Below are 12,175 nucleotides of genomic sequence, written 5' to 3'. Positions count from 1 at the left end.
GACTGGCCTTTCCTGGCAGCCACGCCCGGTCCCGACAGGGCACGAGGACAGTCGGGAGTCACTGGGTGGCCCCGCCCCCCAGGTAAGCACAGGTTGCCGGCTGCCACCCCAGACCTGTGCCTCCGGCGCCCCCCTGTGGCCTTGGCAGGTGCAGCTGCTCCCAGAGGGGGACGGCAGGAGCCCCCGCTTTCCGCAGAGGGGTGCTCTCCAGCCACAAGGAGCTGTATCCAAACTTACTTAAAACTGGCTCCGAAGAAGAGAAAGCAGGGGCGAGGATTCCCGCCCACTTTCCAAGCCACCCGTCTGTGCTGACAGGGCCGACCTCGGCCATTACCAAGGCGCCCAGGGTCACGCCGGGCTGGCCCGGGTAGGCGCTGCAGCTAAGCCTCCCGGCAGCTCAGCCCCGCGGGCCTGCTAAGGACACACAGAGCGGCCATTCAGTGTGCTTTACTCCTGGCCAGGGCCTGGCCCCAGAGTGGCGCCCCAGCCTTTCAAGACAAGGGGGCTCAGGAGGGCCCCCCTTCCTCTCCAGCTCTGCCTCCACCCCGCCCCTCCCGCGGGTTCGCCGTCCACTCCAGGTTCTGAGTCCAGGTCTGGCTGGGAGGAGGGGAGCCCCGGAGTCGCTCAGCCACACTGCCAGCCTGAGGGAGGCCAAGACAAGTCCAGCGCAGAGTCTGAAGGGCCCCCAAAAGGAGACTCGCAGCCTGGAGGGGGCTGGGCACACCCTGCCCCCAGGCCCAGTGCGTGCGCCCACTGCAGGGCTCGGTCAGCGGGCTCCTACGACCCGAGTCTATAGGGCTTCTCCTCCACGTGGCTGGTCTGCTCCAGGAGCCACTGCCGCTCCGGCTCAGTCACCGTCAGCCTGAGTGTCACCTCCTGGAAGACACTGCTCACTGCCACCTACATAAGCCGGAGAGCAGGGTTGGCTAAGGAACCGCCACAAGTCCTGGCACCTGCAGCCCCGCCGCCCAGACCCAGGCTTCACTCTCCCGCCTACCTCATCCTTACCTGCTCAAAGTGAAGTTTTTGGAACATCCGGATGCTCGGCTCATTTTCTTGCCCGATTTTTGCCTCAAACTTGGTTAGACCTAGTTTGGTCACTCCTCCCAGAGATCAGAGAGAGACAGCAGAATGAAGGTCCCTCCAGCACCCTCTGACCCCCTGTCCCAGTGTGCAGAGGAGGCACCTGTCACACACACACACACATACACACACACACACACACCTTCAGACCTGAACTCCCAACATGCACCAGCCCTCCCCTGGGCCTGGCCACTCGCATGTGCCCCCTCCGACTCCTTACCGTAAGACATCATCATGAGAACGGCCTCGGAGCCGAAGCCCCTGCCCCTGCAGCCAGGCTCTAGGAGGAAACGACAATCCCTGACGCCGTGGGCCAGGCTCCAGAGCAGGCCCTTAGCGGGTCCCGTCTCACTTAACCCTCACGATTCTGCGAAGTTCCCAAATGTCAGTGCCCTTCTGCAGAGGAGCCAGGCAGAAAAGGTAAATGACCCGCCCAGGCCTCACAGCCCGGGGACACCCGGCAGCCTGACCCCACAGCTGACCCCAGAACCTCAGTGTGCTGCCCCGTGAGGAGTCACACAGCCTCTCAGGAGAGGGCTAAGGACCAAGGACACACAAACTGGGGGACTCCTCCCACAGCCCGGGAAGACGCTGCAGGGAAGATCAGCTATGCAGGGGTGGTCTGACGGCCCCCAGGCCACCCCCAAAATGGGGCAGAGTGAAGTTTGAAGACCCTAAATCCAAAGGCTGAGTTCGCGCCAAAGCATAGGACAGGAGCACAAGGAACCACAGGCTCACAGGGCACCAAACGGGAGCCCAGGGCTGGGCTTACCGGTGCCAGAGCCCCCCTTGGAGCTCTCTGGGGTACCTGTGCAGCCTCAACTGGCTTAAGGCTCAGCAGGGAGGGAACGCAGGGCCAGGTGGAACGAACCTGCAATCATGACCTCGACCTCCCCCAAGGAGGGGTCCCCCCGGTCTGTGAGGAAGAGGTTCACGTCTCCTGCCATGCAGCTCTCTTCGGCGGTGCCCGGCTGGGCCTGCCACCTCTCTGCATCCAGGACGATGAAGGTGCACTCTACGGAGCGAGGTGACAGGGTTATCATCTGTACCCCCCAAGTGCACTGAGGCCACTCTTCCTCCCCGAGCCAAGAACTACCACCATCTGAGTCTGACAGGAGAAAAGGGGGGCCGGAGCTCCCCTCGGCTGGTGAGAAAGCCCTGAATCTGCCTCCTGCAGGAAATGATGACCTTCTCCAAACAGCCAGTGTCTTCTCAGACAGCGGGGGACCCAAAGAAGAGCAGGAAACACACGGGGCATGCAGCAAAGGATGTGAGGGGCAGGGCCTCCATTACAGCTGGAGCCCAAAATACTTCCTTTAAGTCCTCCCAAGCCTGGCACAGTGAGTGGGGACAAGGACAGAAGCGTCAGCCAGAGGGACCAGCTTCAGTGGGCACGAGAGGAGGGTTTCAGGCACCGTCCAGGCTTTTCACGAGGTTCCTGCGCACCCAGAAGGGCTACAGCTGGGAAGGAGAACGGGAGGGCCGCCAGCTGAGCCCAGGGCCCCCGCGGCTCACTGTCCGCGTCCTCCCGCCAGCTGCGCTGCATCGCGAACTCCTGTTCCAGGGTCAGAGGCTCGGAGGCTGTCAGCCGCTGCAGCTCCTCCGACTTCATCCACTCGTGGTACCTGTGGGGACAGCGGGGTGGCCTTCAGCAGGCGGGGCTGGCACTGTGAGATGAAGGAACGACGGCAGGAAGGGGAGCCCCATACGGCCAACACAGGACTCTCAGGAGACCCAAAGAAAGGGCGGTAACTGCTCCTACGGCAGGGGCCCCAGGCCCAAGGCCGAGAGGCGGGCTGGTCCTACAAGGGAACAGCAGGAGGGGTGGGTCCTCAGTCCCGCTTCCAATCCCACCTCTGGGGTGGGTGGGGAGGCGCAGTCTGAAGCCAAGCATTCCTGGACGGATCTCCACAAAGGAGGGGCGCAAGGAACCCCCCCCCCCAAAAGGAAAACTGCAAGTAAAGAACACACCCCTACAACACCACCGCCCGGGTCGGCCAGGCTTCGCTGACCGCCCCCAGCGAGTCCCACACAGCGACTCAGTCCCGGCCTTTCAAACCGGGGGGCATCAGACCAACCCCTCAGCTCAGGTCTATGCCGGGTCCGAGACCCGGGCCTGTTCGCTGGCGCCGAAGGAACGTCCCTGATCTACAATCGGATAAGCAGGCAGTTTCTCTTTTTCCCTTACACACATTTTAGTTTGCATCAGCTAACTCCCTGCTGAGAACGGGGCCGGGCGCCTCCTTCCAGGGACGTCGGTCTCTGGCTTCGCTATCCGCTCCTTCCTGTTCGTGGTTGCTGCTCCCCCCAGCGCTTCCCCCGAGAGGGAAGAGCCCCTGAAACGCGGGCGCTCCCCGCCGCCCCGGGCGGAGCGGTACCTGGGCACGTGCTCTGCGGTGTAGGGCACCAGCACCACCTTCTGCCCCAGCAGCACCGTGTTCTGATTCAGCCTCATGGCGGCAGCCCGGGGGGCGGGCGGGGGGCAAAGGCTGGGGTCCCTGCGCTTCCCCTCGCTCCGGCCGGGAGCCCAGGCTCTCAGCTCGGTAAAAGCCTCCCGGGGCTGAGCTGTGGGGAGAACCGTGCCTTGGAAACGCTTCAGGGCGCGGGGCCTCCAACCGCCTGCGGGAGAGCAAGCCGCTTAGGTGGGGGGCGCTCAACAAGCCTTCACTCGCGCCTCCCGAAACCGAGCTGAGCCGCCGTCTCCGCCCGCTCCTCCCGCCCCGCCTCCCATCCGAGCGCCCATCACGCGCCCCCCGAGACTCCGCCCCGGGCTCCACCTCCAGCCCTGCCCTCGCACCCGTTTCCGATCACCCTCGGGGCGGGGGCTCTCCCGCTCCCCCACCTCCCAGCCGGGTCCGCCGGGCCCCTCCAGGGAGGGCAGCGATGCTTGGGCTCTCAGCGCCTCCGCTCTGCGCGGAGCCACAGGTTCCCTGCCCTCGGCCCGCACCCCAACGCCCGCGCTCCGGCACGGCGGAGCTCACGCACGTGCCTCCAGCGAAAGCGTCCCAGGCAGCAGGTGCGAGCCCCTCCGCCCTGCCGCGCCGCCAGCCCACGGCCGCCCCTCCCGCATGCGCGCCGCGGGAGCGATCCCGCCTACTTCCGCCACGCAGACGGCAGCCGCCGGGGCCCAATCCCGGTCCCGCCTCCGCCAGGCACCCAATCAGCGCGCTGCGCCCCGCCCGAGCCGCGCGACAGCGAGGCGGGCCCCCGGGGCAGGCGCATGCGCGCTGCGGGAGCTGGTGCAGGACAGCTGGCGCCGGCAGCCGCCGAGGGGCTCGTGCGGCGGCTGGGGCGGCCCGACGGTCGCTGCGCCGCAGGTGAGGAGCCGGGCGCGCAGGTGCGCTGGGCTGCGCTGCGCTGCGCTGGGCTGGGGCGGCGCCGAATTGCGGGCTCCTCCAGGAGGAAGGAAGAGGCCGGGGTGAGACTCGAAGCGGGACTCCGGAGAAGGGGAGGCGGCTCGAGGGCAGAAAGCAAGGAGCGGGGGTAGAGCGGGGCGGGGAGAGGAGGCCCCGCTAGAAAGGAGGGGCTTCGGGGCAAGAAGCTGGGTTGGAGGGCGACCTAGGAGAGACCCTGGACCGCTGTCCCACGCGGGGGAGGCACACGGTGATCGGGCTGCCCTGTGTGGCGGGGGGCGCGCGTTCCCGCACGAAATGGGGACCGCCGCCGCCGAGTGGGTGGAGGGGGCGCTTGGGGCGGGCGAGCCTCGGCGGCTCCAGGGCCTCTCATGTCACCCGGGGTCTGAGCAGCGTGGGGTGCACCCGTGCCCTGCGCAGCAAGGAGGGAACAGCGGCCAGGGGCGCGTCGTGCAGGAAGCCCCTTCCCTGCCGCACGCCCTGTGACGTTTGCTGAGACCGTAACTCTGTGTGATGAGAGGGCGGGGGGGGGCGGGTCGGCAGACCTCACGCCCCCGACCCAGGGCCGTCGGAAAGCCGAAGCCTGCCCTTCTGCCTCAGGGAGCCGCCGCAGCCGCTGCCCCGCGAGGACGGAGAACGCGCCGCAGTCCGGCCATGGCGGGGGAGATCACCGAGACCGGGGAGCTCTATTCGCCCTACGTGAGTCTTCCTTTCAGAAGCCGGTTTGCCCGCTTCGGGGGTCCTGGCCTCGGGAGGAGGGGAGCGTGGGGATGAGGGACCCCGCTTGGGCAGCAGTCGTGTCGCCGGTGCGTTCCCGTGTCCGGTGTTGGTCGGGGAGTGTGGTCAGGAAAACAGACGGCCTTGCCAGCTCTGACTCTCAGCTCCCCGCCGCTCGGATGGGCCCTGGCCGCCGGCTGTGGGCGCGGGTTTCGCTCAGCTCAGCGCTCTGCAACCGCTCGGGTTCTCAGCTGAGTTTGAAGTTGCACAACTTTATGGTCTCGGGTGGCGCAAGAGGCCGAGGGATCACGCCGACACTCCCAGGGGCAGCTCGGGGCCGTCTGTAATTAGAGTTAGGATGATGGGTTTCTCTGTCTGGGGTCTGCGTTACTGGCCCCCCACGCACACACGCTCAGTTTGTTTTCTTTGTGCAACAGAAGACTGGTCATGGCTGCACCGTGCGGCCCTCTGGCCTGGATCCGTCACGGGGGGACCGGAATAACTCAATGGCCGACTCCCACGGCGCCAGGCACTCCGTGGAAGGCAGTGCTGTCTTAAGCAGCTCCAGTCCACTTCTAGAACCTACCCAGTCTCCGCCGCTGCCCCGCTTTGCCCTTCCCATCCCGGCCGGGGATCCTGCTCTGCTTCTGCCAGCTTCGCAGACTCCAGAGCTGGGGCCGACGGTTGAGGAAGCGTCTCTGCAGGCAGCTGGAGCCTCCCTCTGCTCAGTAACGCGTCGGGGGGGGGGGGGGGAGGTCCTTCTTGAACCTCGTGCGAGGAATCATGAGACAGCGCGCAGCCTCCTCTTGGCATCAGCAGTGAAATGGCCACACTGTCCGTAAAGGTGTCCGGGGCTCCTGCTGCTTCTCGCGGCGTCTGTGAGCTGAGAGCTGAGTCATTTCTGTGACGCCGTTTGGGGAAGGAAAACCTTGGAGGTGCCTGATTTTTGCGTCTCCAGTTGGGGAGCATGTCACCGTTTCGCATGTCGGTGTGTGCCCGCCAGAAATCGGGCAGGGTGCCCTAAAAGCCCCAGTGTAGGCTCCTTGTTTACCTTTTTTCCCTCATTTTCTCTGTGTTTGGGGTTTTTGGAGGACCTACCGTGGACACGAGCCGGAAACAGCTGTGCGTATTCTCCCACCGCGCCCGTGATGAGAGCTGTAGGGGAAGGGGGTGGGGTTCAGGGCGAGGCGGCCTCGCCAGGAGAGCACGTGCCTTCTTCTGAGGTTCCCTTGACTCCGCCATCCTGGGAGACCAAGACCTGGGCTCAGTGGGTCGCGAACCTTACAGAAGGCTCTGGGACTGGCTTTACTGTGAATGCTGCTTCGCGTTCCCCTGCTCCGCACTGTGTGGGCAGAAGCTGCTCGGCTGCCCTGGGAGCCCGAGATACTGGGCACGCACCCAGTTCGTGAATGTGCCGTGGCTGGTCACTCCCCACGCAGCGCCCCTCCCTCCCTCTGCACGCCTTGTTATTGGCGCCCTTTGCCCTCGTGGGTGTCGGGCTGTTTATTTTACTCTGCATTAATCTGCATAAAATATTTGTGGTGGGCAGATGACCCTCTCGAGGACTATGCTGGACACAGGGACATGGTTCAGGCTCGTATGTCACCCCATAAGTGATGTCAGGACGCGGGCATGTTGGTTTTCCCATTTACAGGCCCCGGGGCAGTGCAGGACTGAAGGGACTGTGTGGTCACGAGAGGGTGGAGTGGGGGGCCGCTGCCCGGGCGCCTCCTGCCAGTGTCTTGCCAGAGATCGCTGCTGTCGCTTTCGAAGCAAAGGGCTCCTGTCTCACAGCCTTCGGTTCTACTTGGTACTTCAGCGTCTCTGCTGCCTCCCGTCTGCTTTGACAACTGTCACTGGGGAAGCCGGTGACGCCTGTGACCCTGCCGCATGCATGTCTGTGGCTGAGGCCACTGGAACGCTGCACGGAGCTTGCTAGAGTGCAGGGGCATGTCAGCTGTCCCAAGGAGCAGGGACTGCATCTCCTCCAGCGCAGCCACAAAGGTCGAGCGAAACAGGAAGAAGCTCAGGGTAGCCTGCGGTGGCCACAGCCCGCGCCAGGCTTTCTCGAGACTGCAGGAGGCTTCATCCCTCAGCATCCGGCCACACTCCCCCGGGGGCTATCCCAACAGGACTGTCCCGTCACCAGCGAGAATGGCTCCCTCCTCTTCAACACCTGCCTTCAGCCCGACCTGTGGCTCAGCTCCGACTTGCCTCCTGCCTCATAGTCTGCTCCGGCGATTGGTCCTTCTGGTCACCCTCACTGGAGGGGACGCAGCCTTAGCTCTTGCCAGGAGGACGAAGAAGCGTTGCATTCCCCTGCGGGGTTCCCTGAGCCACGCGGGGCCCAGAGCGCTCGCTTCAGGACTGAAAAACAGCAACTCCCTAAGTCGTTCCTGCTTCTGGCTGCCGCCAGGTTATCCCTAACGGCCTTCCTGGGGAAGGTTTTCCCTGGGAGTTATTGGAAGTTCCTGTTGGGAGCTTGCTCATTCCATCGCGTCTCGTTGGCGGCAGTCTCGCGCGCCAGGGAGCACTTGGCAGCATCTGAGATGTTTTCAGTTGTCACACCACGGGGGGTGGGGGTGCTGGCAGGTAGCGGGTGGAAGCCAGCGGTGCTGCTGAACATTCTGCTGCCCCACGCGGGCCCCCACGATCGAGAGTGATCTGGCCGCAGATGGCCTGGTGCTTAGGCCGAGGGCCCCTGGTCTGCTGCAGAGCCTTGGCTTTTACAGCCCAAGAGCTCAGGCACCCCTGAGTTCACAGATGCCTCTCGTACTGTTTGATTTCCCCACGGAGCTCTGGCCCAGAGCCATCGCTGTCGCGGGCTTCTTTGCTGTCTGTGTCCTTCCCTCACAAGGACAGCCACCAGGGCCATTTTCCATAGAGAAGTAAGGTTCTCCCGTCACCGGGGCAGCTTCTTGTAGAGCCCCCAGCCTCCCAGGGACTGACACCAACCAACACAAGCACAGATGAGTTTGTTGTGGACGCGCAGTTGCTGTGGAGAGCCAGCACGGGGACTTGCAGCGGGGCAGGCCAGCGCTGGGCCGTGTCCTGCTCTCGCCTGTCCCCCCCACGGCCATCCTCGCAAGGCCACCCTGCGCCAGGACGTCACTGCAGTGTTGCGATTCCATCAGGCACCCTGGGAAGATGATCCAAGCGCGTGCTGACCCTTCTGCGATCTGTCTGTGGAACCAAACTGGGACGCTGGCGTCTAAGGCCGCGGAAGGCCATCAGACGTGTGTGCAGAGACCCCGAGCCGGGTCCCGGCAGCTTTACGGAGGCTTCCTGTCGCGAGGCTGTGTGCCGGTGCCACGTGAAGTGCGCAGAGAAGGTTTGGGGGTGGGCCGAAGATCAACACCCCACATCGAAACCCCAAGCGAGGGCATAAGCGGTGTCCTTGCTCCAGGGGTTCAGAGGTGGGGGGCCAGACAGACTGGGGAGGTCGTGGCAGAGGCAGCATTTGACCGGGCCCTGCGTGCAGGGTGGGAATTGGGGGGCTGGGCAGGGGCCTCGGAGCGCTTGGCGCCCTGTGACAAGTGCGGACGGACGGTGGGCGGGGCGCGTTCCTGGCGGCAGGTGCCTTCCCGTTTGTGCAGTGCTCAGGTGTCTGCTCAGCAGCTGCCCAGAAGCCTGTCCCCCCAGCCCACTGCCCTGCCCTCCGCCCTGCCTGTCAGAGCCCCAGATGGCAGTCAGTGCCCCATCTCTGTTTCTTTCTTACAAGTCTGACCACAGCCAGAAGCAGAGGCCCTAACCTGTGTGTTTCTGAGCTAAAAACTCAGCACGTGGGTCTCAGAAAAGACATGGATGTAGAAAAGCACATCTTCCTAAGAACGGGGGCGTGAGACTGAGAGGTGGGCCAGTGTCGCAGAGGCGAAGGGTTTGCTGTGCTTAAATAATCAGCTTCCTGTGAGTCGGCCAGCGCAGGAGAGCGCAGGAGGGCCGGCTAGGGCTCTGCCGTCACAGGCCAGGCCAGGGGCAACCAGTCTGAGTTGTAGGTGGCAGTAGGAGCCAGAGGTGGCCACGCAACTTTCCAGATGTGGAGGGGAAGGAAGGAGGCCAAGGCCACTCGCCTGGGGCAGGGCGGGGGGCCCGGGGCAGGGCCTGCTTTGTGGGAACAGCCAACTGTAGAGCATGCTGGAGGACGTAGGTGAGGCCCTAATGGGGGGATGGCCTGCGAAGGGAGGTTGGGGGGACAGGGAGTCATGATGGGACAGGGACTCAGTGCAAATGGAGAGCGTGGTGGGAGGCAGGCGCTCGGGGCAGAGGAGACTTTGAGGGCTGACATGTTGGAACAGGAGTAGCCGCAATGAACGGAGCTGGAAGTGAGCTGGCGTGATTCGGGTTACGCTCGAAAGCCGCAGTGAGCCACCCAGCCGCTACAGGGGCCACTTGGGTGGGTGGGGGTTCCTTTCGGGGGCACTGAGCTGGTTGCACAAACTCATGAACATCCTAGAACAGTGGTTCTCAGCCTTCCTCATGCCACGACCCTTTAATACAGGTCCTCACGTTGTGGTGACCCCCAACCATAAAATTATTTTCGTTGCTACTTCATAACTGTAATTTTGCTACTGTTATAAATCGTAATGTAAATATCTGATATGCAGGATGTATTTTCACTGTTATAAATTGAAGATAACGAAAGCACAGTGATTAATCATAAAAACAACATATATATGTGTTTTCTGATGGTCTTGGGCGACCCTGTGAAAGGGTCATTTGACCCCCAAAGGGGTCACGACCCACAGGTTGAGAACCGCTGTCCTAGAACCACTGAACTGCCTGAAGTTGGCGTTAAGGGGAAGTGTCGGTGTCCCCGAGGACGATGGCAGGGATGGCTGGAGAGCGGGCCTGGGCCACATGCCCAGAGGCGCGTCCTCTGGAGCCTCCGGCCTGGCTGGACCCGGGGCCATGTCTGTGATGCACCCGAGCAGGATGAGGTGACGAGGACATGGAGATGCGACAGCGAAATCACGAATAAAACTGGTCATCAGAGACATTGAAGAGACTGACAGAACATCAAGCTTGAGTCCCCCGCGTCCGGGGGCAGGGCAGGCCTCCCGAGGACCTGGGTGGGCTGCTCCCCCCGCCCCTGCCTCCCTGTCTGAGGTCTGGGCCCCTGGCCTCCGCGGTGTGGCCCGTGCCCTGGGGAGCCGAGGTGGGCGAGGTTAATTGGCTTCCGGGCTTGACTGCCGTGCCTCTGTTCCAGGTGGGGCTGGTGTACATGTTTAACCTCATCGTGGGCACCGGCGCGCTCACCATGCCCAAGGCCTTCGCTGCCGCCGGGTGGCTGGTCAGCCTGGTCCTGCTGCTGTTCCTGGGCTTCATGAGGTACGCGGCGCGAGCGGTGACGGAGCGGACCCCCACACGTGTGGCGGGGAGGGGACGGCGATGGCCGTTCTGGGGTGGTCGCTGGCCACGCGGGGCGGCCTCAGCAGACTGGAAGGAGAAGGGCGTGCGCACCCCTGGGAGAGTGGGGTCGTTCTGCAGGTGACACACACTGAGGTCTGGAGGAAGCCGGCAGGACGGGAGAGGGCCCTTGTCTGTCATCTGTGCGCGCGTTTTCTCTTGGGGGGCTTGGGGGCTGACCTCAGGGTGCCACGGGCTCAAAACCACGCGCTGCGAGCCTCGGCAGCCCAGAGCCCTGCAAGTCCTTGTCCCTGAGAGTCTGCTGTCCCCTCTAAAGGACCTTCAGCCCCGGCGGCTGTCTGAGTGGGGGGTGACGGCGGGCGCGGGTGGTGGCCGCAGTGTCTGAGCGTGATCAATGAGTTGGCTTTGTGCAGCCATGAGAAACCTCTTCATGCCTTAATGAAGATTGATTTCAGTTTTACTTCCAAAAAGAAGGGAAAATCTAAAGCCCTTAAAATGGTCACTTAGGCAAGATAATGAGAAGCCTTCCTAGGCGGCCCTGGGGGGTGGGAGTGGGAGCCGCCCCCGCCACCGTGGAATGGGTGTGGATTTGACTCCTGTCGCGCCTGTCACCTGACTGCTGGGCTGAGCACCCCCTGGGGAGGTGGCAGCAGTCCCGGCGCTCTGGGCACATCCCACGGCAGAGCGTGCGGGGGTCCGGCAGGCTCCAGGGTCCCGCAGGTCTCGGGCTCTGCGGCAGGCAGGCGGCCCTCCCCGTCCCCCGCCGCGGGCAGCAGCCTTCGCCTCCAGCCGTCCTCAGGTCTCCCCAGTTTCCTGAAGAAAGGGTGATTTGTCTCTCGTCTGACTGCTAAGCAGATGTCTGGGGCTGCCTCCCAAGCTCCCTTTTGATTCAGGCCATAAAGCTGCAAGTTTATTTTAGTACTAGCCAGGCTATTGGGAAAGTAAAAATGCTGCCCTAAAAGAGAAGAGGAGCAGGTTCCGGAGTCAGGTGTTCCTTTTCAATTATCCCGGCCATTAGTGTGTCATTGGGCGGGACCGCTGGTCAGCGGCCCAGCGAGGACAGGGGGATGCCGCCTGCCGCCCTTCCCGGAACCTTGGGGGCCCTCTTGACTCAGCCTCCTCTGCCCGACCCAGAGCGCCGGGTGGGCTCTGTCCTCCCACCTCTGCCCCATGAGCCCCTTCTCGGGGGGCGGTACTGTGTGGCCTGTCCCCTCCAGGGCACCCGGCAGACATTCCAGACAGAGACAGGGACTCCGAGGCAGGCGTACGGGGCATCGCGATGCGCACACACGTCTTTCGTTGGGTCAGACCCGTCTGGAGGGGTCCCTAGGAAACGGCTCTCAGAGAGACGCTGCTTCGGGCTTTGGGGTCCGGTCGGGTCCTAACAGGGCTCCTCCTTTTTCTTTGTGCGCCCTCCCCCCTCCCGCCTGGCCCTGCAGCTTTGTGACAACTACCTTCGTGGTGGAGGCCATGGCGGCGGCCAACGCTCAGCTCCGCTGGAAGAGGATGGAGAACCACCAGGTGAGTGTGGCCCTTGTGCCCGGGCTGTGCCCCCGTCCCTCGGTGGCCGGTCCTTTCGCTCCCAATGCCTGCGTGCCATGCCGCCAGGGCCCCTGTCCCAGAGCAGACGCTTTGCAGCCGCCTCAGCAGACAGA

At 63.8% G+C, this 12,175-nt stretch overlaps 2 protein-coding genes across 2 annotated transcripts in view; one reads left to right on the top strand and one right to left on the bottom strand.

Moving 5' to 3' along the window:
* Positions 1 to 431: 431 nt before the first annotated feature.
* On the bottom strand, positions 432 to 3,560 carry NAT9 (N-acetyltransferase 9). The gene is made up of 6 exons (XM_090291016.1): positions 3,462 to 3,560; positions 2,599 to 2,708; positions 1,955 to 2,098; positions 1,304 to 1,363; positions 1,009 to 1,103; positions 432 to 900 (listed from the first exon to the last, which is right to left on the bottom strand). The coding sequence occupies exons 1-6, from the start codon at positions 3,536 to 3,538 to the stop codon at positions 778 to 780; spliced, it is 609 nt and encodes a 202-aa protein (XP_090147142.1). The 5' UTR covers positions 3,539 to 3,560; the 3' UTR covers positions 432 to 777.
* A 1,479-nt stretch (positions 3,561 to 5,039) lies between these two features.
* The window catches only part of SLC38A12 (solute carrier family 38 member 12), a 39,299-nt gene continuing 32,163 nt past the window's right edge, over positions 5,040 to 12,175 (top strand). Inside the window, exons 1-3 of the mRNA XM_090291015.1 lie at positions 5,040 to 5,135; positions 10,360 to 10,481; positions 11,960 to 12,041. Of these exons, the coding sequence (XP_090147141.1) occupies positions 5,091 to 5,135; positions 10,360 to 10,481; positions 11,960 to 12,041 (249 nt within the window). The 5' untranslated portion in view covers positions 5,040 to 5,090. The remainder of the gene's footprint in view (positions 5,136 to 10,359; positions 10,482 to 11,959; positions 12,042 to 12,175) is intronic.

The sequence above is a fragment of the Furipterus horrens genome, unplaced genomic scaffold (genome assembly GCF_987537825.1).
Source record: "Furipterus horrens unplaced genomic scaffold, mFurHor1.1.pri manual_scaffold_11, whole genome shotgun sequence".
Classification (NCBI taxonomy): Eukaryota; Metazoa; Chordata; class Mammalia; order Chiroptera; family Furipteridae; genus Furipterus; species Furipterus horrens.
This window is presented reverse-complemented; position numbering and strand designations above follow the sequence as displayed.